Below are 26,528 nucleotides of genomic sequence, written 5' to 3'. Positions count from 1 at the left end.
CTTTTGTAAATCTACTTCTACCTAAGGACAGATTTGCAGAGCTGTCCCAGTAAGAAAGGTCAATGAAAGATACTTATATATTTGGACATTTTATCTGATATTAATTCCACATCATCTCATCCTATGAATTTCTGAAGTAGCAACATAATACTGCAATTTGTTGCTAGTTCCTCTGCTTTGCATACAAAAACTCGTGTGTACTGCTGCAGAAATAATGGAGATAACACTGACTAAAGCAACTTGGAACGGCAAATCTAAAATGGCCATAAAAGCCAAATACAATTCCACACGTTTTGCATGAGTCTAGGTTTAATTTGCTTTACAGGACAGTTGGCCAAACAATGACATTTATCATAAAAATAGCCTCTCCGTTATGTAAATCTCACCTTTCTTTCCAAAAGGAAATTCAATGTATACTCTGAGCATTCAGTGTCTTGTTTTCAAGATCAGCCTATGTAGACTTTTCTTAACAAAACAAAGCAATTCAATTAAAAAATGCAGACCAATGTAATGACAGTCATATTACTTTTGGCTATCCTAATTTTAAAAACCCATGCCAATTTAGCTACTTTTCTTTAGGTTTTATTAGAAAAAAAGCAGCAGATCAACATTACAATTCAGAGTCTAATCTAAATATGCACTTGACAATGAAGCACATCTGAATATGAAGTGAAAAAGGATTCCAGAAAACCTTCAGTTTTGCCAGTCTCCTGCTACTCAATCATAAATCTTTTCTTCAGGCTTTCTGATGGCTGAAATCAAACAAGTAACAAAAGATTTATTGCTATGAAAACAAAACCATAGTACAGTAGTATGAGTCTTGGGTGCGAAACATATTCAGTCAAGTTAACTTAAGGATTTCAAAATGTACTAAAATCTTTTGTCTGGCCATGAAAGTCCACAAGCTGACCCAAGTATAAACCGAAACGGCAGGTCTAGACAAAAAAAGTTTGACAGCATGTTAACCTCCAGTTTTCAGACAGTAATAAAAAGATACAATTCCAACAGCCCAGAAATTAAAATGAAAAAAGTTGAACTGACATTCAAAGAGCTAAGTTTATTCTTATACTCATTTTGTTTGTGCCCAAAATAATTTTAGACCAACCAGGAAAAAAAAAAGTATGGACTATCACACAATTAAAAAAAACCCCTGCCTTTTGACTTGGTTATTTTCCCCCATTGAGGTATAAAATCTACATATAAATTTGATACGTCACTATAATAAATTGTACTTTTCATAGTTCTGATTTAGCTTCCATTAAACCCTGTTTACTTTTTTTTTTTTTAAACCACAGAATTCTTATTTCATGTTACTGAATCTGGTCTCCAGCTCTCTGCTTCATTTATTTGTGGATCTGTATTTAGTAAGCTGGTTACCACTGCTAACCAGAAAAAAGTTCTTGGAAATGTCTTCATTACAACAGCACTTTCAGCAGAGGTTACTGATGTGCAAGCAAACTACAACAATACGCGGCTCTCCAGAGAGAGTATTTCATTGATTATGTTTCCATCGTCCAAATGTTCTCTACATTATTTGCTGGAAAAGACTCTCTCAATCTTGTAAACATCAGCGGGCGCAGTTTCCCTACTATGTGTGGTAGTTTCACATCCTTATTACAGGAAGGCTTGTTCACAGCTACTGAAAAGCTGCACGAGTTACAAGTTCTAACAGCTGATGAACTGTGTATTCTGTGGAGCAGAAGTTTCCTTCTGTTGCTACTTAACGGTGTAGCCAAAGTATTAGCCGAGGTAGCCCAGTCAATCCTTGCTTTTCTGTAGAACCTCTCAGAATATTTCTGGAAGGGTGACATTGCGAAGCAGCCACTGCTGTGAGCGGCTGCCATTGCAGTCTCTGATGCTGGGTACCTGGCTGTCTTCTTCGGTGGCTTTGTCCAGGCACTGGTTACTGTTCACATGCAACAGGGTTAATTTCTTGAAAAGAAAATAAAAAGAAACAAGTTTTACAAAATCATCAGGCAGAAGCTAACCCAAACGTTTTTAATGGCCATTAACATTCTTCCATAGGTAAAACATGAGCTAAACAAGACCTCATTGGTTACTGATTCCAGTTCCCAATTCTAAAGAGCACTTAATATTTACAACATGAGAAGCATATTTAAAAGCATTAAGATCTATGAAAAACAACAGTCTGAAACTTGGAAATGACTACTTTCAAACACAATTCTTTAAATAGGACCATATTGTTGGGGATCTTTGAGATGTTAGAAATTAAAATTTGGTACAATGTACACATACAGTTTTGATTATTAGTAACAATATTCAATTTCATCAGATCAGAACACATTAAATATGCATTCAAATGTATGCTTTTTTCTCCTCAGCTGGGGACACAAAAGTGACATTACACAATGGTTTTTTTCAGGACTACATTCTTTAAAAAAATATGCACATATTTATGTATATCTTTTCCAGTACCTACTAGTCATACTTATGCAATTGGCCATACACTGCTCCATCTACCTTGGCACTGTCCTCCTGCAAGAAAGGTCTTCAAAAACTGCATTTCCTGCCACTGTACTACTGACGCTCATTAGTGCCCCAGCATGTCCATGGCACTGACTGGCGTTAGCGTCAGTATATCTTCTCTCATTTAGCAGCTCAGCCAAGACACTGGATTGACTGAAAAGTGGCATAAGAATAGGCAGGCCATATGTGCATAGGCAGCAAAGGGTAAAAAAACAAACAAACAAACAAACAAAAAACCCAATACTTCGATCTCCTGCACTCAGAGCAGTTGGAGATGAAGAAGGGAGTTGGAAGACATGAGAGCAGACAAACAATTCTAACACTCTTAGAGACTTTTTTTTCTAGTAGACATCAAGGGAAAGGCACTTCCTACACACCTCCTGACTTAGGCAGAAAGAAAAAAATGACAGAAAAACACCCAACTATGTGGGCAGGAATTCTTGCTAAGAATTCTCTAACTTGCTTTTGTGCTTCACTAGCCAGCTTTAGAGTGAAATACAAACACATACAATTAATTTTATAGATAGAGATCTGCATAGCGGAAAGCTGTTTTTCAGGTTGCAGCAACCATCGTAAGAAAGACTATTTGGTTCTTTCAGCTAAAGCATCAAGATTTTTGCATGCATTGTACAAAATATGAACAAAACTAGCAAGAATTGTCAAATTACAAAACTGATCCATGCACAGATTAATGTTAAAAATTATTCCCCACTTGAATTATGAAAAAATCCAAATCTGAAACTCCTAAAAAATACCAGCATCTTTTATCTAGATACTATCTTCATAGCTTTATTGCGTCATTACAAAAAAAAATTACTAATACTCATCTTTAAACTACCTGATGCTATCTGTAATTAAGTTTTTAAAGATGCAATGTACTAAGTATTGGCAAGGTAGAAGCAAAATAAAAAGCATTTATTCTTTGGCAAATCACTGCATTTAGTAATATTACTCATTTACTTAAGCCAGGTGAACTACTTTAGAAAGAATAAACAGTTTCCAAGACTCAGATTTAAGCATTTCAGTTAACTCTTAATCCTGAAAGCCTTCAGCAGCTTTCTTCAATCTATCAGCAGCTGCTAGCAATCTACAGAAATCCTAGTAGTGATCCAGTGTCTCACACATTAACTGCCATCCTAACAGAAAAAGCATCATTCATACATGCTTCTTTTCAGTCTTAAAGACTGTTGCTTTCATTAACATCTCAGTTACTGGAATCTGTAATAAGTCTATTGATTTAAGTACCAAAACATTTTTAAGTACTGAAATGACTTTTCGGTAGCTAAATATGTACATGTTCTCCTTTATCAAACAATCATTACGCTTATAATGGCAAGATTCTTCTTCTGTGAATTGTCTTACAACTATCTTTCACAATAACTGATTTTAAATTAATAAGCTTGAGAAAGATTTTTTTCTCTAATTAGCTGAGCCATAAGTCAGAATTCTTACCCTGCTATTCAATCACAATTATTCTGAAATCTTTCAGATAAAATTAATGATCAACGGATCAACTGGCAGTGTTTTTTTGATCTGGCAGTTCAACATACAAGTTTCAAAGTGAGTGAACATTAAGTACAAGGGAGAAAAAATGATTAAAATAAAGATGTTTTAATCAGTTCTACCTTAAACATATAAAGATTAGAAGTGTAAAACGTTCCTTATAATTTTGGGATATTGATTTTTTAATTAGAAGAATATTTCCTTTAATCTTGTAAGAGATGACACCAGGTGCTGAAGCTGCCACAGAATCATTAGCATTATCTTTTTCTGGTCCAGGAATAAAAAAAAATCCAGAAGTATAAGTACCTGGAATAATTTTCTATCAATCATCGATCTCACCCTAACAGAGCACTACACTATCTTTCATCTAAGGATCTGAAAGCACTTTGCAAATTTTTTTTTACTTTTATGAGCTACCAAAAACTCACCAGGTAATTAAATCAAATACAGATTTATATTGAGTGATTACACCATGAATTAAAGACAGACAGAACATAACCCTGACTTTGTTTCCTATTCTGACTCTCGGATAGTGGTCCCACAAAGGAATAGGTTGCTCTGTAGGCTTATGTAAAGATACAAGTTGTCTCATTTCAATGTCACAAGTCATTAGAAGACTTACCACTGGATCATATTCCCAAAGCTGATTTCCTTTTAGATGGTGGCACTTGAGCATTGTTACTGGGCCATTAAGTTTGGAGACATCTAAACATAAATCATCTGTTCGAATTTCTTTGTTGGCAGTATATGAGAAAACCTAAACAGAAAAACAATATGAGTGGAACTGGGAAAAAAAAAAAGGTTCACCTAAAAAATTGCTTTAGGACAAGGGGGAAAGTTTGCACATTATTTCATTAATATCTATACTACTCTCCCCCTCCCCCACAGAGTGTATAAAAAGTTTTGGTTTTTTTTTTACTTTTTTTTTAAAAAGGGAAGAAATACAAACACTATATGAAAAAGTTCTTCAGAAAAAAAGTGACTGTTAAATTGCAGACTGTTTCCTGCACAGGAGCAGAGGATCCCCAACACAGGCAATCTTTGTATACTGTCAAAGATTTCACCAAGAATTTTTAATAAAATAAAATAGAAAACCAGACAGACAGAAAAATACCAAAGTTGACACTCACAGAAAAATGTACATTAAGAACAGCATTGCAGATGCAAGCATGTTTTTTAAGTAAGGATGCCAATTAGCAGGTCTGAACAGGAGACAGTTCCAGAGAACCTATAGGAGGCAAAGCCTAGCTTTTATCAGTCTCCTCCCCTCATTTCATTTTTGAATCTAAAGTGAAACTAAAAGCTCTTGCAATCAGGCCTCAAAACCTTCCAATGACAAAACACCAACAAATCTTCTTGTGCATTCCTTCTTACAGTTCTATTCTCCAGTGAGGGTTTTCCTAAACTTTACAGCTTATGTAAGATAACTACCGAAAGAACTGAAAAATTATGTCCTGATGAGAAGTAGTTTTCCAAATAATTCAAATCGTTACAGTTACAAAAAAAAATTATCACCTGATTTCCACCCATTCCATGGCAGTTAAAGATTCCAACTTTTTCATTTTCCTTTCTTGCCATGTTATCCAGACACTGATTTGTCTCCACATTTCTTATCTGGGAGGGAAAAAGAGCACATCACAAAAGGTTGTTATTTTTAGAAAAGAAATAGCTCCATATCAAACTACACTGGCACCAGTTCTGCCTGCTATACATCCAGAGATCATTCAAATGATATGTGAAATACATAAACAGTACTACCATGAGGGACCGCTACACCCAAGACTCGCTCTCCCGGACAAATGCTCAAGCCAGCACATTACAGAATCATGTTCCTTTCTTTGCTTTCTTCTGTACCCAATCTTGGGGGTCCCAAGACTGCCAGAACTGCCAGAAATTTTAAAGTACTCTTGGGCATTGTGGTTTAATTAATTTCAAAATCAGGGGTGACTGGGTTCAGTTTCCTCACTGCCTGAATTAGAGCCTTAATTCCTGTATGTCTGTATAATAAACAGGTATGAACATCAGCCTCACTACGTCCTCCTTATGTTGCTTTATTTTTTTTTTCCCCTCCTGTCTTCAAACAAATACACTGCAGTATAAAAATCACCTTATAGGAGGCTTAGAATTGAGCTCAACATGCTTTGTGGGGGAGGTTAGGCACCTACTTATTCAGGATAGCATCATCCATGCTACATTTACAGTCACTCCAGAAAATTCAAGGAAAAACAGGGAAATACCCAGCAAGATTTAAGAGCCACTGGAATTTAGTGGTTACTGAAGAGGGTTCTAAGGGCAAAGTTCAGAGCTGTTTTTAGGAAAAGTACTTTCTTGGGTCTAGTCTTGTTCTTCAAGCAAAACTGCTCGTATTCTAGGTAGAGAACTTTATACATGAAGTTATCCATAACTATACATTTCTGAAGGAATTTTTCTAAAGCCCATGTAAATTTAGTACTGTAGAAAAAAAGGAAAACATTCAACTTACAATACTGTGGATCAAAGTTCAATGTTCTATCCCACTCAGAAGTCAAATGTATCATTTTACAGATGACAAGAATGTGCATGCAAGATACCTGAATTTTGCTGGAGGTCACATGTTCATGCTATTCAGCCCTGAATATAAACTTACTCTTCAACGTACTTTAAAAATGGTAGATAAGCACGTGCGGTGAACTCTTACCTCCCCCAGAGAAAAGTAATGCCGTGGAATTTGGGAATCAGGATAAACATTCTCCAGGTACCAGGAGAAAGGCTTGCACTGGAGTTTGCGTCTTAGTCCAAGTCGTGATGATATGTCCCCATAATCAACTTTAGTAACTCCTGTAGAGACAAATGGCTGCTAGTGAATTTTGTGTATGGTTCCATTTAAGACAAAAGCAATCAGCATAATACGCTGCTTGCATCAAATAGCCGCTCCCTCTAATGAAAAACTGATCTCTACACTAAAAATGCTTTTTCCAATATAGTATCATGGTGTTTATATTATCACAAAGGACAAGTCAATCACTATCCATGACTTCTTTTTCCAGACAGTTATTATAAAAGGCAGAGTGACTACATCTGTCCTACATATGACAATATCTTACCTTTGTTTTGTGGAGCAATTGAATGCAATCACTTATTAAGTTAACAAAGGGGAAAGGCTGAAACCCGTATAGTCACTACTTCCATTCTATTCCCAATAGCAACTGGGGAGCATACCTATGCAGTGTAAAATAGCAGTATCCTTTTGTGGAGTAAGGAAAATTCCATTTTAACTAAATTCTGAGACAGGAACCACCTACTGGACTCTTCATCATCCATTTAACTGCATAAAGAAACAGGCAAAAACTAACACATGGAACTGATCCTTTAATAATTCAGTATTTGTTCAGTGTAACTGCAGCATTTGCAGGAAATGTGTTCACCATTAGGACTGTCATCATATTTCTGTGGTATTTTGCCTGCTTTTCTCCTTTGCTCTTCGTTTATCAGTGTGCCATTCTTCCTGTACCCTCCCACCCCACTATGGTTGTTGTTTTTTATTCTGCACATTAAGCTGTACAAATCCCATCTGTAAATGGGATGAGGAAGGTGTGCATGATCAGTGAATATTTTTAATAAAACAGAATTAAGCACTGCTGTTATTAATATTCCAATAATGTTAATAAGGGTAAAGTAATGTCTAATTTTCAGGCATCACATTCAATTCATACTTTCCATATTACACTCCAAATCACACAGGACATAAATAATACGCTATCAAAATAAAAAAGGAAATCTCAGCCATGTACAAAATTTAAATTTGCTCTGCAGCCCACAAAAATGCTATGCTGGCCACTTGACTTGTTCACAAGCTGGAAGCCTTGTACCTCGAGTTACATACATTTTTCAGAAATCCCTGCACTGAGACAATAAATTACCTCTAAATTTCCTGACCTTTTGCAGCTGAGCTTGAGACATTTCAAAGTTGGCCTACTGCATTATCAAATCAACCTACCAGCAGATGGTGTATTGCTACTCAATTAGAACAGTTAGATAACCATATAATTTCAGCTAAATATCCATAATTATCAATAAAAAATTAAGTATCTGTACTAATTTCAATATTCCTGAACAGTTTTTTTTAATTCTAATTATTATTATTTTATTTATTTTTTTTTTAAGATGTAGGAAAACCATACCAGTAAGAGAAGAAAAGGAAAGAAAAGCTTGTTTTTTGAAAAAAATTTGACTAATGTGAATGAACTTAAAAATTCTCTTAGAATGGAACCTTGGCAAACATCAGTCTGGGCCTTCTAGTCATGAAAAAACTGCCCTACTTGATCCATGCACATGTTTGCTCTACACCAAAAGAAGCACGCTCTCAAGAAGAGGCAAAGTAAAAAAGAAAAAGCTGCCTTGCTGAACAAACCACAGCTGAAATTCTTCATCTTTCGGTCAGAAAAATGTAGCTGATGGATGAAACAGTTGTCACACCATCTCTAACCTTACAACAATCAAAACTCATTCGTTGACAATTTGCTACACTGACCTTCAGAAAAACACTGTTAAGATTTTGCCACATTACTGCATGACAGTAAGAATTAAAGGCACAGCAATACGGAATTAAATGCAAAGTGATACTTAATAGTGTACAACCATGCTATTTGTTAAAGTAGTTTTAAATGCCACCATGTAAAAAGAACAGTGCCAGCTGTTTTTCCCTCCATTATGCTGAATTAAAAGATGTGCATTATACCCCATTTAACCATTTTTAGTCTGAAAGAAGTGAAAGAGTCCTCTCTAAAGTTAGTTTGCACCAGACAACATACTGGCACATAGAGACTGCAGTTAGCATCAGGTAACAGATGGACTGGATACCAGAAATGGCATAGTTCCCTTAGTGGTGTTCTGTAACAAGGTTGGTTTACCTTATTTCCCAGGTGAGCAAATGAATCTACTGAAGAGTCTTACATATTGTTTCCAGTGTTTTTGTACTTGTTCTTAAAAGCTCAGCTAGAAATCCACCATTAGATCAAATCTTACTTCCAGGAGACAATTATACCAGACAACACAACTAGGAATATCATGAGGAAAGTAATAATCTGTTGGTTATTCTTTCAAACACTTGGTTTTGCTTTATTAAAAAAAGAAAAAAAAATCAGAAATAGTATTTAAACAGTACTTGCTTCTGTTGTCTTCACTGGACCATGCAATAAGATTTTTGCCAGAAAAAAAATATTTTAATTGTATAAAAAGCCTGGACCTTCCTGGTGATTTCACTTGTCCCACAGCTTGCTGTATGCTGTGCAACAATCACATGCTCTTTTCACAAATATGCTTAAAGATGTACTCAAACAATACAAAAAAATACCAATATGGCAAAAGAATATATCCAATCATCCAGACAGACCTTCGACAATCTCTTGTACAAACGTAAGGTTCATTTTAGCACTTGCCAATACTGTCACTACTCTTGAAAAAGAAATTTTCTATGCAGTACCAGATCACTTTGTTTGGTAATGTATAATGGTCTTCCCTGTTCAACCAGATCTCTCTGGTATACTTGCATTTTCACAAAAAAGAAAAAAGTAATCACGGAGTTTTTGACAAATCCAGACATCTTACCCAAACAGGCATTTCTGCAATTTTGGTATTAGAGAACACGTGAACATATAGAACATATGGTTAGAAGCTACTCAACGATGCTATCAGTATTTTCCAAAAAACATATTTACTCTATTTTTAAGATATAATTCCACTGACTGGGAAAGAAAGGAAGGGTCTTATAAGCCAATTTCAGAATTAGTATCTCCTCCACACTCCTTCTCATATAAAAGTACAAATACCCTAACTGCCTACACGTATATATAATGATTTCTACCAGTAGAATAAGTCTTCTTCAGCTTAATTTTCTTTGCCATCTTATGAATATTAAAGCTTCCCAGTGGCCGTGTTGCAACAGTTCCGCCATCCTCAAAATTTCAAAAGAGCTGAGGATTTGCTTGACAAGTTCAATGTGTGGCAATATATTTATGCTAAACTGCTTTAAAAAAAAATAGAAGCATGCTGTTTTCATCATGATTATAAATCACTCAGTCATTTTCGCAGTATGAAAAACGTTTCATCCCAAATTAATCTTCTGTTAAAATCATAGAACTTGTTTCTACTTACTATTATGAAACTGAATAAGCAGTAATCATTTAAACCTGCTTCAAATAACTACACATTTGCATTTCCAATTAATGCTAATAGGGAATACTAGCTGAAGAGAAGAACATATGCAATTGTTAAGTACATATTTTGAACACAGGCTTGTCTACGCTGCAAGATCTACCATCATGGGCTCAGCCCTTCTTGGTCCTCCCCATCACCAAAAATAAAACCTTACCTATCTGCAATCTGTACATGCTGAACCTAGACTTATCATGCTTGGCTAGTGACAAATACATGCAGCAGTTAGAAACCAGTCCTACTGATCCAGTTTTGAGAAAAAACAGGTCTACACAGGTCTAGATGGTTCTTGTTTAGATAATTCTATGTTGCTGTATTTTCAGGATTTCTATCTGTTCAGTTATTCCCTATGCAATGAAAGATACCTTCTGGGTCAAACTTTTTGCCATCACTAAAATTAATTTCCATACTCATTATAGCAGCTCTTTAAGATGCCTTCCACTTACCAACAGGGAAGCGAGAGGCTGCTGACCAGCAATGGTGCGAACAGGCAAGGAACAGGAGACTGCATGTAGGAGGGTGAATCCAGACTCACATGCAGCACAGGGAAACCACACAATCCCAAACATCTATATTGCATCTTTAGATTACGGATCCCAAAAAACCTGACAAACTGTCAGTTTATCATTAACAAACAGCTGTGGTCAGGTTGAGCTGAGGTAGTTGCGGTAAGCCAACCTAATGGTTTGCTGCTGTTGCCACTGCTAAAAGAGGCAGTTTTCCCCTGTTCAACTTCACACACCTGCTGCTTCTTCTGTGCTGACACAGGTGCTAACTTAACCAGCAGAAAACCAGCCCACAGGAAAAAAAAAAATCCTTAAGAGTTTAGCCAGTCAAGTTAGTTTACATGGATGAACAACCACCATATGAGGGGAGAGCCACATGACCAGACATGAAAAGCAAGGCACCCTGCTTGCAACAAGCTGTTAGACTGACAACACCATCTCATGAAGCCTCACCATGGATACTTCTGTCCTAGTATTTTAGATGATAGAACAACACTAGAAATTACAAACGAAGAAGTGGCAGAGTCTCTGGAACAGGCTAACAGGAAACAAGAATCACACCTGAATGTCCCAAATCCATTTTCTGAAGAACTAACAGGAAATGCTCTAGGAAAGTCATGCAAGGAAAAGAGCAAGTGAAATCATCAAGTCAAACTATGCCCTGCTGTAACACGTGATCCTCAGGAAAACTACAGTCTAGTGAGGAAAGACTATACCAAGTGCCATTACTGTCATGGAGAATAGCTGCTGCATGCAGTGAGACAGGTTTGATTTGGGCTGAGCAGCAGCTGCAACATTTTCCTGTCCACCTCCCATCTGTACCTATCCAACTCTAAGCAGAAAGATGGCTTCTAAAATGCATGAAAGCTTAGCAACAAACAAGCAACAATTCCTATTAGGCTGTACTTAAAGAAAAAAAGGATTACAGGCTTATTTTAGAAGAGCTTTCCATTTAACTATATTATATCAATAGCAAAAAGTCTCTCAAATTCCTACTATTCAAACAGTAACTTTTTTTTTTCTTCCCCCTCCAGACAACTCAGATTATACGAAGTGGGAAAGCTACCTGGGAATCTCAGGCGTGGTATCCTGGACCAATCCCTTTGTGATTCACTACCTTAGAAGAGCAGAAGACATTTGATATAGAGGAGGAAACAAATCTCATGTTAGCTAGGCTCAGTGATGCCTGTCAGTAATATTACCTCCTCCAACACCCAATTTTCTCACCCATTTGAGACACTCAACTTCTCACCCAACTGACAAGAAAAAATGTGGGTGCACAGAGAATTGCCCAATTTCCTTGCTCATCTGTACCCAAGCTCGTAAACCAGCATCAGCTCAAAAATTCTCACCTCCCTCCTTGCAAGAGGTTGTGTGTGACACACTGTCACAGTAATATTGAAAGTACACATTGCATTGGCAATTAAAGTTTTGCAGGCTGCATACTGCAGTCTGCCAGAGGGTCACTACACCATCATTCTGCAAGTACTAAACATTTTCATTTTTATCTTAGTGAAGAAAACAGAGTATGGCTAAATGAATCAATGTGGCAGAGCTTCATCAAGTTCCCCAAAACAACCATGGGCCCAAAAAGACTTACTGAAACTTACGGCGATGTATTTGCTGTCTACAGGTGAATCAGAGGTCTGCATAACTCTGGTAACACAGGTGGTACCAAAACAGCAATGGTAAGGGGGTTGTGAACTTCCCTTTAACAGGTCCCAAGATAATAATCCTTCTTAGTTAATAGCTACTGGTTCTCACAACTTGCACACCAGAGAGAAGTGGGGAGAGAAGAAGGGGGGTGGGGGGTAAGGCATGAATAGCACCGACAGCATCAGTATGATTTGTAAGTCCATCCGTTCTCTGAAACATGAAATAATATTTCACAGCTAACTAAATGAACCACAGTGCTATTTTTCACAGCTCCAGGCACCAAACCAATTTCAAAATAACACAACTTATTCAGGTACTACAGACCCTATGATTCTTGATACTCTTGGAAAATCTAGTATCAAACTTTAGTGCAGTGTCAATATGGATATGAGTACACAAATAAGATGTGTGCCTGTCAGCAGGTACAGATGCTTTAAGAGGAGCATGGCAAGAACGCATCCCTATTTGCATATAATTCAGGCTATTAGCATACAACAAATTTCTCTTTGGAAAAAAGAGAATATACAGTATAATTATAGATAATTGTTGCAGTTATTTTCACCATTTAAAAACTTTTACCCTATTTCAAACAAAATTATCTTTCAAACAAAATTATCTTTCATTCCTTTTTTCTAACAGGAGAATGCATGTATAATCCACAATATTGCAAAGCTATGAAAAAAGCCCTACCAGAACAACCATTTTATGAAGTTAAAATAGTGTAACTGCTTTTGTAGCTTACGGTCTCATGAAATAAAAAGGCTATAAATATTATATACAAAGTCATAGAGCCTTATCATGCTCGTCACTAATTTTGGCTTATTTTTAAGAGTTAATTTATTTTTATGGTTAGGTGTTCCCAACTTAGTACATTTAAAAATCTGGTTTGACATGGATGCATAAAAACAATCATAATGAAGAATATAATTGCAGCTTTTTATACAAGTTTTTTGTATGATATATCTATACATGTCATATTCGAATTCATAATGCTTCATTAATAAAAAGACATGGCAGTAAGCATAAGCTATTAACTTTTGACTTCACCTAAAAGGCATTGATTATTACCAAGAATTTTTCTATTAAAAAAAAATCCTATACTGTCTTATCTGAGTAGAGCATTCTGTTGAAAAAAAAAAAAAAAAAAGATAAAGCAGCATGTAAAGCAGTGTGGTCACTTGTTCTCACAAGTGTTCTTAAAACCTATAATGAAAATCTCTTTGACATTGTTCAGATTCACACTGCATCGTACTACAGCTTTTAAATTTCAGTACTAATTTGTGTTTAATAAGCAAGTCACAGGGAAATACTTGTTTCAAAGATACCTATTTAAAAAAGTAGATGGTGGCATATAAAACTATAACATTTAAAGCTGAATGTCTCTAACTTAATCTCTCAAGTATTTAGACAGGATGTCTGTTGCTCACCAAGTCCTTAAAAAAAGGAGCGCACAAAATCTGTAGCATAAACTAATAATTCAGCATTTCCCTGGCTTCCTCTCTTGTCCAACCGAGCTTTTTCAGAACATTTGAGTTCATAGGAAATCTGATCTCATATTTTAAATCCTCTTGCTTTATTAACATCCATTTTAAGGAATATAAGTGCAAGCTCTGAGAGGCTCATCTTTGCCACCCCTGCTACAGAGTTTCATTTAAATCACTTCTGACCTATTCAGCTTCCAATGCCTACAATATAGCAGCCAGAGGCCAAACTCCAGCATGTTGAGAGATGCATTTGGATAGCTAGTTTTCTGAACTGCAATTGAGCTCTTTGACAATCCACTGAGTTTTAACTCTCCTGCACAGGAAGCTCATTCACTAATCACGCGTATGTTAAAAAAAGGGGGAAAAAAAATCCAACAAAACAAAACACCCAAAACTCACTTCCTTTTTTTGTATGTCTTAGGTGAATTTTCTCTTGCTTACAAACTTCAAAACAGTAACACTTATTTAAATATTGATGTTCTTTCCCAGTAGTACTTGAATTTTTAATTCTTAATAGATACTTTTCATAACCAAAGACCTGCTCACCTGGAGAAATAATGTAAAAAAAGTTTTTGAATTCATCCATCCAGACTTCTGCAAGCCGCCTGTTATTTTTGTTGATTATCTGCCCTGTACCTCCTGGAAAAGTGTATGGCGTTGCTTTTCTGAACACATGCCCAACATGTGAACAAGTTACAATTTCCAAAGTGCCACCACACTGCCAAATCTGAAAGTGATAAAACAGTTATTGCATAGGTTCAAGTGCTATCTTCGTTATTCGCCTTTCTTCAAGTGAGATAAACAACATTAGTTAAGGTCTAGCACAAATGCATACTGCATGGAAGAGAGAAGTACGCCTGTTTCCTGCTCAACAGATAAGGATGCTCGCAAGCCAGAGCTTGGGTAGCATGAGAGTATGTCAGGCCTCATAGCAATGATGTATCAACAAGAGACTACTGTAGAGCACTGGAAGAGCTGACAGTGAATGAAGGGTAAGGCTCACATGAATCACAAGGAAATAACAGGTGGTAATCTGTCCACAAAAGCCATTCTTAATAGATTCTTCATCTGAAAAAATATGCACTTCCCAAGTAAAAGTTTCCCAAAATATTTTCATTTTTTTCCCTGAACCTCTAAAAATGTCAGATTCAGAAACCTGAACTACTTTAAAAATATCCGCCTATATACTCTGAGCCAGTAAGTAAAGCAAAAGGCAATAGTGCTATTTGGTAGAAACTGAAGAAGTGAGAACAGTGCTGGTTAGGTCCACATCCAAATGAAAAGCGTGCAATCATTAAGTTGGAAACCCTCTCTTTTTGCTGTTTTTTTTAACTGAGCTAGTCATGTAACAGCTTAAATATACACTGATGACATAATCCTCATTTTGTGCTCCCCAACTAACTTTTCAAATCAAACTCCTTCAGAGAAGTTTCAGCCATTTAAAATATATATATATATATATTTATTTAGGATGAACATTCCAATCTTTTTGTCTCAAGGCTCTGTCAAGTGTTCACCAAACACTTTTCTTCACTGACAGATACAGTCATTTCATATGTCCATTGGAGGAACATCACATGAAGTGAACTGCTAACTGAATGGAGAGGAACCCGTCGCAGTCATTAAAACTCCTACTGTACAGAACTTAAGTTGTACTGTCATGAGCAGTAAAATACTGAACAGAGAGGATTTTTTACTTACCCTGAAGGAAATTTCTAAGTTTTCTCCACCCCAAATATCCATTCCAGCATCATATGTTCCAATCTCCTGAAAGTAATCTCTGTCTATTGAAAAAAGACCTCCTGCCATTGTAGGTGTCCTGAAGAAAGGGGGGGGGGGCGGGGAGGAGCAGAATATTGGTCACTATGAAAATTTCTATTGTTTAAATATATTTCACTCTAACACTGACAAAATGGCCTTTTATTTCCCAAATAGAGGGCAAAAAGACAACTTCTGCCTCCAATGCTGGTAAGTCACATAGAGAAACCAACATCGTGCAGAATATTTACATTTCTGGCAACTATTCTTGAAGAAATTATGGCATGCCATGAAGTGGCCTATGCCTGATTTCACTATTATGCATCACACAAGAAAATTCCATAATCAGCTTACACCCAGAGCTTCTTTACAAATTCCCTATTGGTAGAAAAAAAAAATATAATAAAGTTGTGTTAGTCCTAAATTTACCTAAGTCTCCCAAATTTCCTTTTTTTTTTTTTTTAGTAACTAAATAAGTTACACATTAGGCTGATGACATTTTGTACTTCAAGTAAATAAATGATTTGTTCTTTTAACATAAGTGGATTTCTATCACCAGTCATATTCCAGAAACACTTCAGGCTTTCTCTGAATGACATGTTAAATACAAGCTAGGTCATAACTTGTAACTAATTTTTTTTGTGGCTTTTCCCCCCTAAAAAGGAAATAAAACTAAAAAGAAAAAAAGTAAAAAGAAAACATTTTGCCACATCCCCAAAAGCCCCTCTGATTTCTTTTATTTGCATAACGAAAAAAAAACAAAAAACAAAAAAAGAATAATGGCCATACCCTCACCTTTACAGTAAGAAAATATTGCCCATTTTCAGAATGGTAATGCCAGAAAAATGTAAATTTTTAATTTAAAAAAATAGTAAGTATTACACACAAATTATTTGTTTCCTCATCATCTTTGCTGTAACATCTACATGACATGCTAGTATAAATTCACCTCCCATCTATGTACCTCAAAGATGTTAAGTTCATACATGTGTATACACACACACAGATACACACAAATAAATCTTTCCCTATAGGTAGCTAGATATATGCAAGCAACTGGTTGCATCCCTTCAAAGTAGCATTTACTTCCCTAGAACAAAAACTAATAATAAATATATATTTTATAAATATAAATAATAATAAATAGAAAAAATAAGATGAGCTTCAATTAAAACTTGTGCAGTCTAAAAACTAGTAAGTAACTAGTAATTAGCATAAAACTTAAAAATATTCCTAAAGGGACAAACTAATTGCTTCCTTTACTCCTACTGAAATTTACCAAGAAGCCAACCACGTAAAAAAAAAAAATTCACGCTGTTCCTTCAAACAGACCAAAATGACAATAGGACGCAGCTCATTAATTGCTTATATACAAGATTAACCTAGAGAGGATATGACTAAACATCAGCCAAACATTTCAATCAATGCATCATTTCTCATTACCTAACAGGAAGGGTTCGATCTCCTTTCCGTCGATCCATCTCTCTCTGAGGAACAGGATACCAACGAAAATTCAACTTCCAGTTGAATCCACCATAGGTCATATCAGAACCTGCCATATATTCAAAGGTGTCATCGCTAATTACGTCAATGATGGGACACACTACTGTTCTCCTAGAGAAAGGAAAGCAGCAAAACCTATTAGTTGAAGTGTCAGAAAAGATGTTTGTTTCAGTTTATTTTTAACACACACAGAGTTTATACTTTAAGATTACTATGTTTAACAACACAGTACTCAAAAGATGGTTACCATGAAATATGTTTAAGTTCTGTCTTGCTAGTTAGAATTAATTCATCTAAAGGAAAATGTGTGTTTCTGACCCAATATTTTCAATACTATTTTTATTATTAAGTATTTGCATTTTATTACCAGTATTATCTATAATTCTCCTCCTCCTCCAGATAGAAAAGCTGATCAGAGCTTTCTCAATGCCACACAGCAATTGTATGGAATACAGAAGAGGTTTTGGTTTCTAGTTACATGGTCAAAATATCTTGCATGTTTTGAAGTGAAAATTCAATCATTTGCTCTGGGGAAGTATTCTGATATGCCATCAGGACTAAGAAGTGATAATTGCTGTTAACAAAGTATAACTACTATATAAAAGTCTACAGAAAGAGTCTTCTTTGCCCATTGTCCTGACATTATTAAGACATATAGTCAAAAATATAAATTCTAATCATCTTAGAAACACTTAAATAACAACTGTCCTCAACCAGGCTTCCTCACATGGAAAGCCATGTTAAAGGATTCAAGGGTTGCAACTAAATTCAAAGGACCTATTTAGCACAAATCAGAACAATAATTTACATATGATAGTCTCACAAAAATATGTATTGATGATAATAGCTTGACGGTTAGTATTATATCCTAACACAGTTCTGAACAAAAAATTATTATTGCTTGCAGCTCTTTCATTATGCGATGCTACGTTCTAGCGCTAAATTTTAAAAGCGACTTGTATCACACTTTCCATCACACTATGGTGGACACACACTATATGTTACGGCAATTCCAGGAACCATTTTAACTTTAGAAAACGCATCCCAGAAGATCACACCATATCACAGAATTCTACTCATTTACAGGTAATCCACAACTCAAATATAATATGGAATAAAGGAATCACAATGAGAACCTAAAACCAGTAAATCTGACAGTTCTTGCCTAGTGTTGGTTTTATGGGAGATCAGGGCTTCATTTCTTTCCCAAGAATATCTTCCCCAAATCATGGAGGAGTGGTTCAGGCTGTAGACAGAAGAGCTCAAATTCTGCTGCTCTCTCAACTACATGCATGCTGAGATATCCTGGTATTTAACACATTATCACACAGATCCTAATATAAGCTTCAATCTGAACCAAGTTTTACTTTTAAAAAGCTGTACTGAATTAGTATCTTATCATAACACCAATAGAAAGTATGGTATTAATCCAATCCTTCAAAAGGCATACAAATACTTGCTTGTAGGTTATATGGTAATATTTAGAACATTTCTTACTAACCTACAAGCAACAGCATAGACCAATAGACGGAAAAAATACCTGTCAGCTTTGATCCTTGCCAGCAGAGGTTCAAGCCAGCCTACTGTACATTCACAGTGAGCATCTAAGAAGGTGATGACCTGGCCTTTAGAAGCAGCAGCCCCCTTTAATCTGGCTCTAATCAATCCAGAACGCTGTTCCATTCGAATCACATGAACAGGGACTTTTAATTTCTTCACATAATTCTCCAGCGGTCTCTTCAAGAAGTCTGCAAGGAATGATCAATCCACATAAACCATCAATTATATAAAATTGCTTTTTTTTTTTTTTTGATAATGCAACTTGAAATAGGAGACACTTCCTCAACTCTTTTCTATCCTCTTCCTACTTTCTGACCTACTTTTTTCCACCTCATAATATGCCCTTCCATATCTACACGCATTTCACTTGGTAGAGCAGGAAGTTCCTCCTTTTCTTCATTTTTGGAAACAGCAAAACAAAGAGTGTAAAACGCTTACGCAGAAATCAGATGGGATAAACACGCCTCTTACTTTCAAAAACCTATGCTCAAACTTCCTTGTGCATACACTTATCTACCAAGAAAATAGAGAAAATGAGCTGCCTAGCACCCATAATGAATCATTTCCTACAGTACTGTATCTGCTTGCAAAGAAATTATCTGTAAAAGTTTAAAACATAACCAAACCCAATTTTCACTTCTGTTTCCTTTAGATTTTTGGGGTAAGATCTTTTTTTATTAATCCAATCGCTTTAACACTTAAAAACAAAAATAAAGGCAAAATGAGCTATACATAAGTGACCATCTGAATCACAAATGAACCAGCTTATTCAAGGAACAAATTATTCAAAGTGCCACAGCCTTAACTGACTTGCAGTTGCCTAGGGACACAAAATTACTCGTAATACAAGTAGCTGCCAAATTAACAGGTTTCCCATTGCTGGGAACAGTCTTTGGTCATCATGAAAAATTAGCTAATGATGGATGATATCAAAGGAAGAACAAAGAATAGAGGGAGAATGCAATTGACAGTCACAGAAAAAAGCCATCAGCAGTAACTTGCAGATTTCAAATCAGTAATAATAAAGACCAAATATTTATATATTTTTTGTATAAACACAGCTACAGAATATATTAGTTGATATACCAAAAGCACATAAGAGTTTTACTACAACAGTGCAAGGTCTGTAGGAGGATTCACTGCAAGGCAGTACCTCATGCAAGAGCAAGTGTGTTGCTGGAGGGAAGGGAGAGGAGAAGGAAGAAAAAAAAAAAAGCATCATGCCATGAACTCTTAGTGGCTGTATTGCAAATCCTGAGAGGCAGAGCTGACTTGAGGGTGATTACCATTCCCTACCATTGTTCTGGTTGAACAAGCTCTAATTTCCCCCTCGTTTTTTTCTTTACATTGTTGAATAGTCACTAAACCCCACAGAAATTAGTTCTGACCCATCTTGAAAGCTGAACTTGTGCTAAGGGCCTAAAAGTTTGAATAATCTTAAATAGATGTTTGTCTCCAGAGAAGCTCAAAGCAAGTTAATTTTTAAACGTACATATTAACAGGGATTCAGTAAATACATTTGGTTTGTACCAAAAAACACTTGGTTTGTACATGTCTCAATTTTGCAGGCCTTTTGGGAATGAGCACAGAGATTGTTTGGCTGACCGAATCGGTGGCAAATATAATCTCATCTCTTTACAGGGTAGCCTTACAGAGTTACTAAATTAAAAGAACTAGTATTTCCAGTTTTAATCTCTATGCCTTCCATGATATACACAAAGAGACTACAGCAGCAAAGCATCCCTCTCTCTGCCAGCCACCTTGTGATCCAGGCAACAGTTCAAACAAATCAGCCTGTTGCGCTGCATACTTCAAACCTCGTATTGACAAGCTTTTAAAGTAGTTCTAACCACTTAAAGATGAATGAATGTAATGAATGGCATTGTTCCTGGAAGGAGTAATTCTATTAACAGAAGAATGGTAAAGTTCTGCCAGGAGGAAGTGAGAAAGACTCCAGCAACATAACTGTGGCCAGCCAAGAACCAACATGAAAATAATTTGTTTTAGTTACATTGCAGAAAGGTATGCTAGATGCATCGCGTATCAAAAAAACTTAAGTCTTACGCACAACTTCTCTGAAAAAGGATTTCAAATTTCAATTTATCTTTTTAAGTACCTAGAAAAGGTAGCTTGCAGGTTGGGAGGGGCAGGAATCTAGGAGCCATGTGAAGTGTTTTAACTTTGGAGAGAATAGGGTTAAGAATGGTCCTCCTGCTATACTTAATCACATCCATGAAAATATTCTTCTAAAGTACCACCTTGTTCAAAACAGTTCCATTAACTTCAGAAGGGAGTATTTCCAGGGACAGTGTGCCAGATACTCAGTAACTGGGCCTTTAAATTACTATAATTTCAGCAAAATAAGAAGAAAGATAAGGCTGAATGCCTTCTCCTAACTTAGGCATCAAGATTTCTTGTGTTCCTCTGCTATTCAGCAGTTAGGGTTAAATGCTCACATGTAAGCAGCATATTTTCTGTTCAAAGCACTGACTCTTACAGCAATATATAGTCACCATCATTTACAAACGGCTCCCTCAGGTCAAGCAGCAAGAGGCTGCACATATAGTTCTGGACCTGGATTCCACTAGTCACCCAGCCAGAAACCTACAGTAGTTTCTTGGAAGGTGAGACTTGCTTTGCTCCTAAGAGAGTATTTGAACAGTCTTTTAATGCGTCTAATACACTTCAGCCTGCTTGAAATGCCAGAATTAAGCTTTAAAGACTATCTTCTACACAAACTTGTTTGTTGTGTTTATACTAAACCCTATATTAAACACTCAGAAGTTTACACAATTGCATAGTCAGTTGTTTAAGAGTGACCTGGGATGACAGTGGAGTGCCTGAGTAAATTTTTGGCATAGCCTCAATGCATTTCTAACATCAGAGTGAGGTTTTGGCAATACTTTTAAAAAACTTTTACTTGGGAGAATAGTACTTCATTTATGTTCAGAGACATAATTTTGGTTCCATTTAACTCTTTCTGCTGGATACTCCTTTTTAAAACACTTTTTTTATACCAAAAAGGTGCATAATTTTAGTTAGCATCATGGACAATTTAAAGAGCAGTTTATGTGGCAGTAGCAGAACTAAGAAAGCCCAGATGTCAGGAAAAACAAATATATTAAATTGAAGTCAAACAAGTGTACAAAATGAAAAAAATAACTGAACAATTCTACTACTGAGTTGCATTTAAATATATATTCTATGAATATAAATAAAATGTTAAAATTCAAACAAAATGTTTTTATTATGCTACAATAAGACACAAATTTACAAGCATGCAAATACAGTTTTAAGAAATATAAACTTTTATATGACATTATTTGCAGAAATGTAAGGTTAGATGTATTGCTTTGAAATGCATCTGTATAACTTCTGTGAGCCTATTTTTATCCTGATGCAATCTGCCTACACTTGGCCATTCAGTGTTGGTCTAGTTTTAAGTACCGACTGTTTCTGATTTCTTCTGTTAACTTTTTTGCAAAGTAGCTAAAGATCAATACTTAAAAAAAAAAAAGCAATTCTGATTAGTAACTAGAGAAGCAAGCATTACAGATGTGTCTTGTTTCTCCAAAGCTTTTCTTTCCAGTGTAAACAACTGTGTGATATTATGCAAATTCATTTTGCTAAAAGAATGACATTGGCAGGTACAAAGTGTTCTTCAGGCAGACTGAATGCTTACTTTATTCCAATTAAATTGACTCTGATGCTAGAATTCAAAATACCCTATTCAGGCTGAACATTTTCTTTTTCTGGAAAATGTCTGCTGTTTTAGTTCAATACAAACAGAATACTTAACTAGCATATGCTAAAGCCTTTATATTTTCAGGCATCAGACCCTTCAGTTTTGATTAATGTAAAAGTATGTCTGCTGAAAACATAACGTTGCAAAAAACTTTCAGTAACTGTTGAGAATAGCCACAAATAAAACAGAAAATAATATTATTCAAAATCTTTAAAGTGGAATGATGCTTGGGTGTTCTGAAATCAAGATCACAGATTTAAAAGCTAAATGTAAAAAGAGGTTCAATAACAACAAACAAAATAATTCTGAAATGCTAGTGTCTTTCAGCCTAGAAAGAAGTCACCTTGTTTTTTCCAAACCCAACAAACCAGAAACAACAACAAAAAAAGCCACACATTTTCTATCTGGGCTATAGTTCTACTTCATAATGAAGATATGGCTAATGGCTATGATAAAACTGACTCTCTTTTTAAAAAAAACTGATATCAAAGAGACAAGACACAAGAAATATTATGTCTACATCATTCTACTATTAGATTGCTCTTTATTTCTAAGTTACATTGAAAGCTGACTTGTCACAACTTTTTGCACTGATTTGAATTACTGCCAAAGTTTGTTTGGACAGATGAAACAGAGCACATTTTCACTAGGAAAACAAAGTATATTGCAAGTTTGTGCAAAAAGGTAACCAAAACAAAGGTACTATTCTCTGTTTCATTAGAGCAGCATCTACCTTTATAATAACCTAATATAGGTAACTCAGAACATTAATATTAGGATCTGCATTAAAAAGAGGATTTTTTCCCCAGGAACAACTCCAGGAGAGGTGAGCAGTTGCACAAGCATTAGAACTAAAGAAAACTGGAATTTTTATGTAAAGGTTGATTAACTCCGAAAAACTGACGGGTGAAGTTACAAATTCCCCACAAATGAAAATAGACAGAATTTGATCTTGTGCTTTTCTAAAGGCCAAAGTTAACCACATCTTTCATCTAATCTGGAGTACATTCATGCAGTAGCCTTCCCCTTGGGTCTAGGCATTCCTCCTCTTCCAGAGAGCAACAGCCTTTAAAGGCCCCTATCTCTTTCACATTGAACTGCACTGAATTTGGCTAAAGGATTTAAAGTTAGTATCAGGCATGAGAGAAAGGAAAGGGACACAGACTTACATGAGTGCAAACACTCCCCGAGTGCATGCGTTATTTATGCTTAGGAAAGCAGGTTGGTCAGAGCTCAGATGGCTGATACGCTCTCTTTCCTTCCTCTACTCAGCTACTCCACAACCAGCTGTACTGTAGAGCTACACACTTTGGAATAGGTCAGGCAATATGCTAAAGCATCACACACAGAGGCAACCTGAAGAAGAAACTTCTACTTTCCACCACACTGGATATAGAGAGCAGGAGTTGACTCCCAAAGTGCTTCAGCTACGCATTATAAAAACTCCTGTTAACATTTGTAACTGGTGCACCCTAACGCTACTTAAACCATATGATTCTAAACCCAGAGTCATCTTTCATTCATAGATCTCAGCTGTTCAAACAAGTCAGTCACCCATCTTCCTCTAACGCTGGAATTAACACAAGGAACAGAACATGGGCTTTGCAGCACTGGTATTAGAAGGCTCAAGCTGACGTGTCAGCATGCTGGGTGTTAAAGCCTTTCGCTACTGAAGCATGGGAATTTCTGCTGATACAGATGCATCATGCTGATACAGCCTGCAACTGGCAGGACTTTCATCAAGTGGCATCCAGCAACTAGTACTAGTGCTACCGGAAAGTTTTCAATATATTATGGCGCTTAAAATTAAAAACAAACACACAAAACATATGCCCTCTCATTCCCATATACAAACGCAAGGGAAAAAAAAAAAATCAAATCTATCAGATATACTTTATAACCTATACCACTTCGGAAGATTAATCAAGGTTCAAGCCAAATACCAATTATTAATAAAAATATCATCTACTCTCTAGAGTATTTTTTCTATTTTTTACTATATTGTAAAAAAGGACTACAATCTAAATAAAATTATTTTATTTTGAAGAAGTTAGCTTCAAGTTTTTTCCATTAATTTCGTTTCACGTGAAAAGTTTCATTACATAGCATGGAATTTTCATTTGGAGTAATAATTATTAAAAAGCAGAATCTCTTACAGCTCAGAAACTGAATTTCAACTTTCTACAAACTGAATAATCAAGATTATTTCTAAACAAAACCAAAAATGTTCCTAACTTACTGCCTCTACCACTATCAAACATGGAGCTCAGAAGGATTAAAGTTGCCTTTGCTATTATTTATCAGGTGATTCAAGTTTTAAATACCCTCAAACTTTAGAAATGTGTTAAAATGCCAAACGCAAAACATGAAGGCAGGAATAGGACAAACCCATCAAAAAAGTCAAGAACACAAACTCAGCACTGTCAACAGAAAAGCTGATAGATAAGCTTTTACTAATTTCCAGAGCAGAATGATCCACCTGAGTTTCAAGATGGACATTGCTCACTATCCCTTTTTTTTCCCCTGCAAATACTGTGTTTTTCCAAATTAAAGCTAAATTCATAGAAAGTCAGTCTCAATTTTTGGAGTAAAAAGAGCAGCAAGCTAAAATATCTGCAAGATCTCCACATTATGATTACCTCTTTCACTGGCATCATCTACGAGTACGATTTCTTCCAGCATGTGTCGTGGTGACCGGTTTATCACGCTATGAACAGTTCGCAGAAGTGTGCTCCAAGCCTCATTGTGAAAAACAATGACAACACTTGTTGTGGGAAGGTTGTCTAGATACACCTTTGTTTTACACCTGTAAACCAAAAAAAGGCAAATATTTTACAGGTCAGGCCTTCAGTTAGAATTGCAACATTGAAGTGCATTTTTAAGTATTGAAACTAATTGTAACATTTATGATATTGTATAATGATGTGAAAAGTATGACATTGTATGCAAAGTATGACGAAGTGGCAAACACTGCAGATCTATATTTTCACATAACAAACATCCTTATGTTTATGTATACATTCATGTATCCCATCCTATCACTAAGAAATAACCAATGCTAGAAATGAGAGAGACATCTATATGGTTAACAAACACAATAACAGAATATTTCTGCTACTTCTGTTTTGTGAAGAGTATCACTTCCAAATACACTAATTGGAGTCCTTAATTCAGGCCTACATTCCCTCAGAGGGAAAGGGGGAAACCCCTAGTATTGCAATGGGGGAGGAGAAGAGGGTAGAGAGATGCAAAAGGAGAGAAATGGATAACTTTCAAAGAAACAAAAATGTAAATATAGTAAGAAGTATATAATAAATAAAAAATAATTCATAGCTAAAAGAGGAAAAACAGTTCAGGACACAGTTTATGTTTGGAAAAAGCAAAGACTACATGCATGCTACTGATAATACTGGTGAATCAAGTATATTTGATGATTTATTGGGTTTACATTGCACAAAAGGGTCTTTTTCCATCTTATACATGTTGGAGGTGATATATACATATTTTTAATTTGATCAGCTTTTATATATTCACATTCCAAAGTCCACATGAAAGACCACAGGTTTAGTTCTCCAAATAGTATATATAGGATATTTATGCAAAAAATAATATACACCCTTATACAACCAACTAACACATCCTTACACAACCAACATTTAACACTCCCTACAATACTATTTGGAAACAAATGATATTTTCAGCATCTCCTAGAAAAAAAAATGACTACATTGTTTATAAAGTACTCTAACAATTCTGAAAATACAATTCTGCTCTAAAAAACAATAATGAAAACTTAATGAAAACAGTGCACACATCTGTTCTTCCTGTATATTCAGAAATCACACATGGACGCTTGCATAAAATTTGATGGTACCAAATCCTTTAAGAATCAAAACTAAACAGAAACATGCAGATCTCATACACAAGAACATTTAAGAATAAAAAAAATAAAAAAAAGGCAATGGAGCTTCATTCCAACAGAAAAGCTTTTATCAGATCCCAAATCACTGAATCAATTCATTATAATGTAACTCGATTGACATGCCATTAAAATATGCTAACAAGATGAGTAGTCAAGACTGTCACCTTAATAGCAGTGGCCCAGTATAAGGGCCTGAGAAGTACATATCTTCC

At 35.7% G+C, this 26,528-nt stretch overlaps 1 protein-coding gene across 2 annotated transcripts in view; it reads right to left on the bottom strand.

Moving 5' to 3' along the window:
* Positions 1-287: 287 nt before the first annotated feature.
* GALNT1 (polypeptide N-acetylgalactosaminyltransferase 1) overlaps positions 288-26,528 on the bottom strand; it is a 94,662-nt gene continuing 68,421 nt past the window's right edge. For both annotated transcript variants that reach the window (XM_067291165.1, XM_067291166.1), the window contains 9 exons: positions 25,034-25,200; positions 18,630-18,837; positions 17,030-17,200; positions 15,530-15,647; positions 14,375-14,555; positions 6,668-6,807; positions 5,506-5,604; positions 4,613-4,747; positions 288-1,932 (listed from right to left, as the gene is read on the bottom strand). In XM_067291165.1, the coding sequence (XP_067147266.1) occupies positions 1,786-1,932; positions 4,613-4,747; positions 5,506-5,604; positions 6,668-6,807; positions 14,375-14,555; positions 15,530-15,647; positions 17,030-17,200; positions 18,630-18,837; positions 25,034-25,200 (1,366 nt within the window). In that variant the 3' untranslated portion in view covers positions 288-1,785. The remainder of the gene's footprint in view (positions 1,933-4,612; positions 4,748-5,505; positions 5,605-6,667; positions 6,808-14,374; positions 14,556-15,529; positions 15,648-17,029; positions 17,201-18,629; positions 18,838-25,033; positions 25,201-26,528) is intronic.

The sequence above is a fragment of the Apteryx mantelli genome, chromosome 2, assembly GCF_036417845.1.
Source record: "Apteryx mantelli isolate bAptMan1 chromosome 2, bAptMan1.hap1, whole genome shotgun sequence".
Taxonomy (NCBI): domain Eukaryota; kingdom Metazoa; phylum Chordata; class Aves; order Apterygiformes; family Apterygidae; genus Apteryx; species Apteryx mantelli.
The sequence above is the reverse complement of the archived record's forward strand: the minus strand, read 5'-3'. Positions and strand labels throughout refer to the sequence as shown.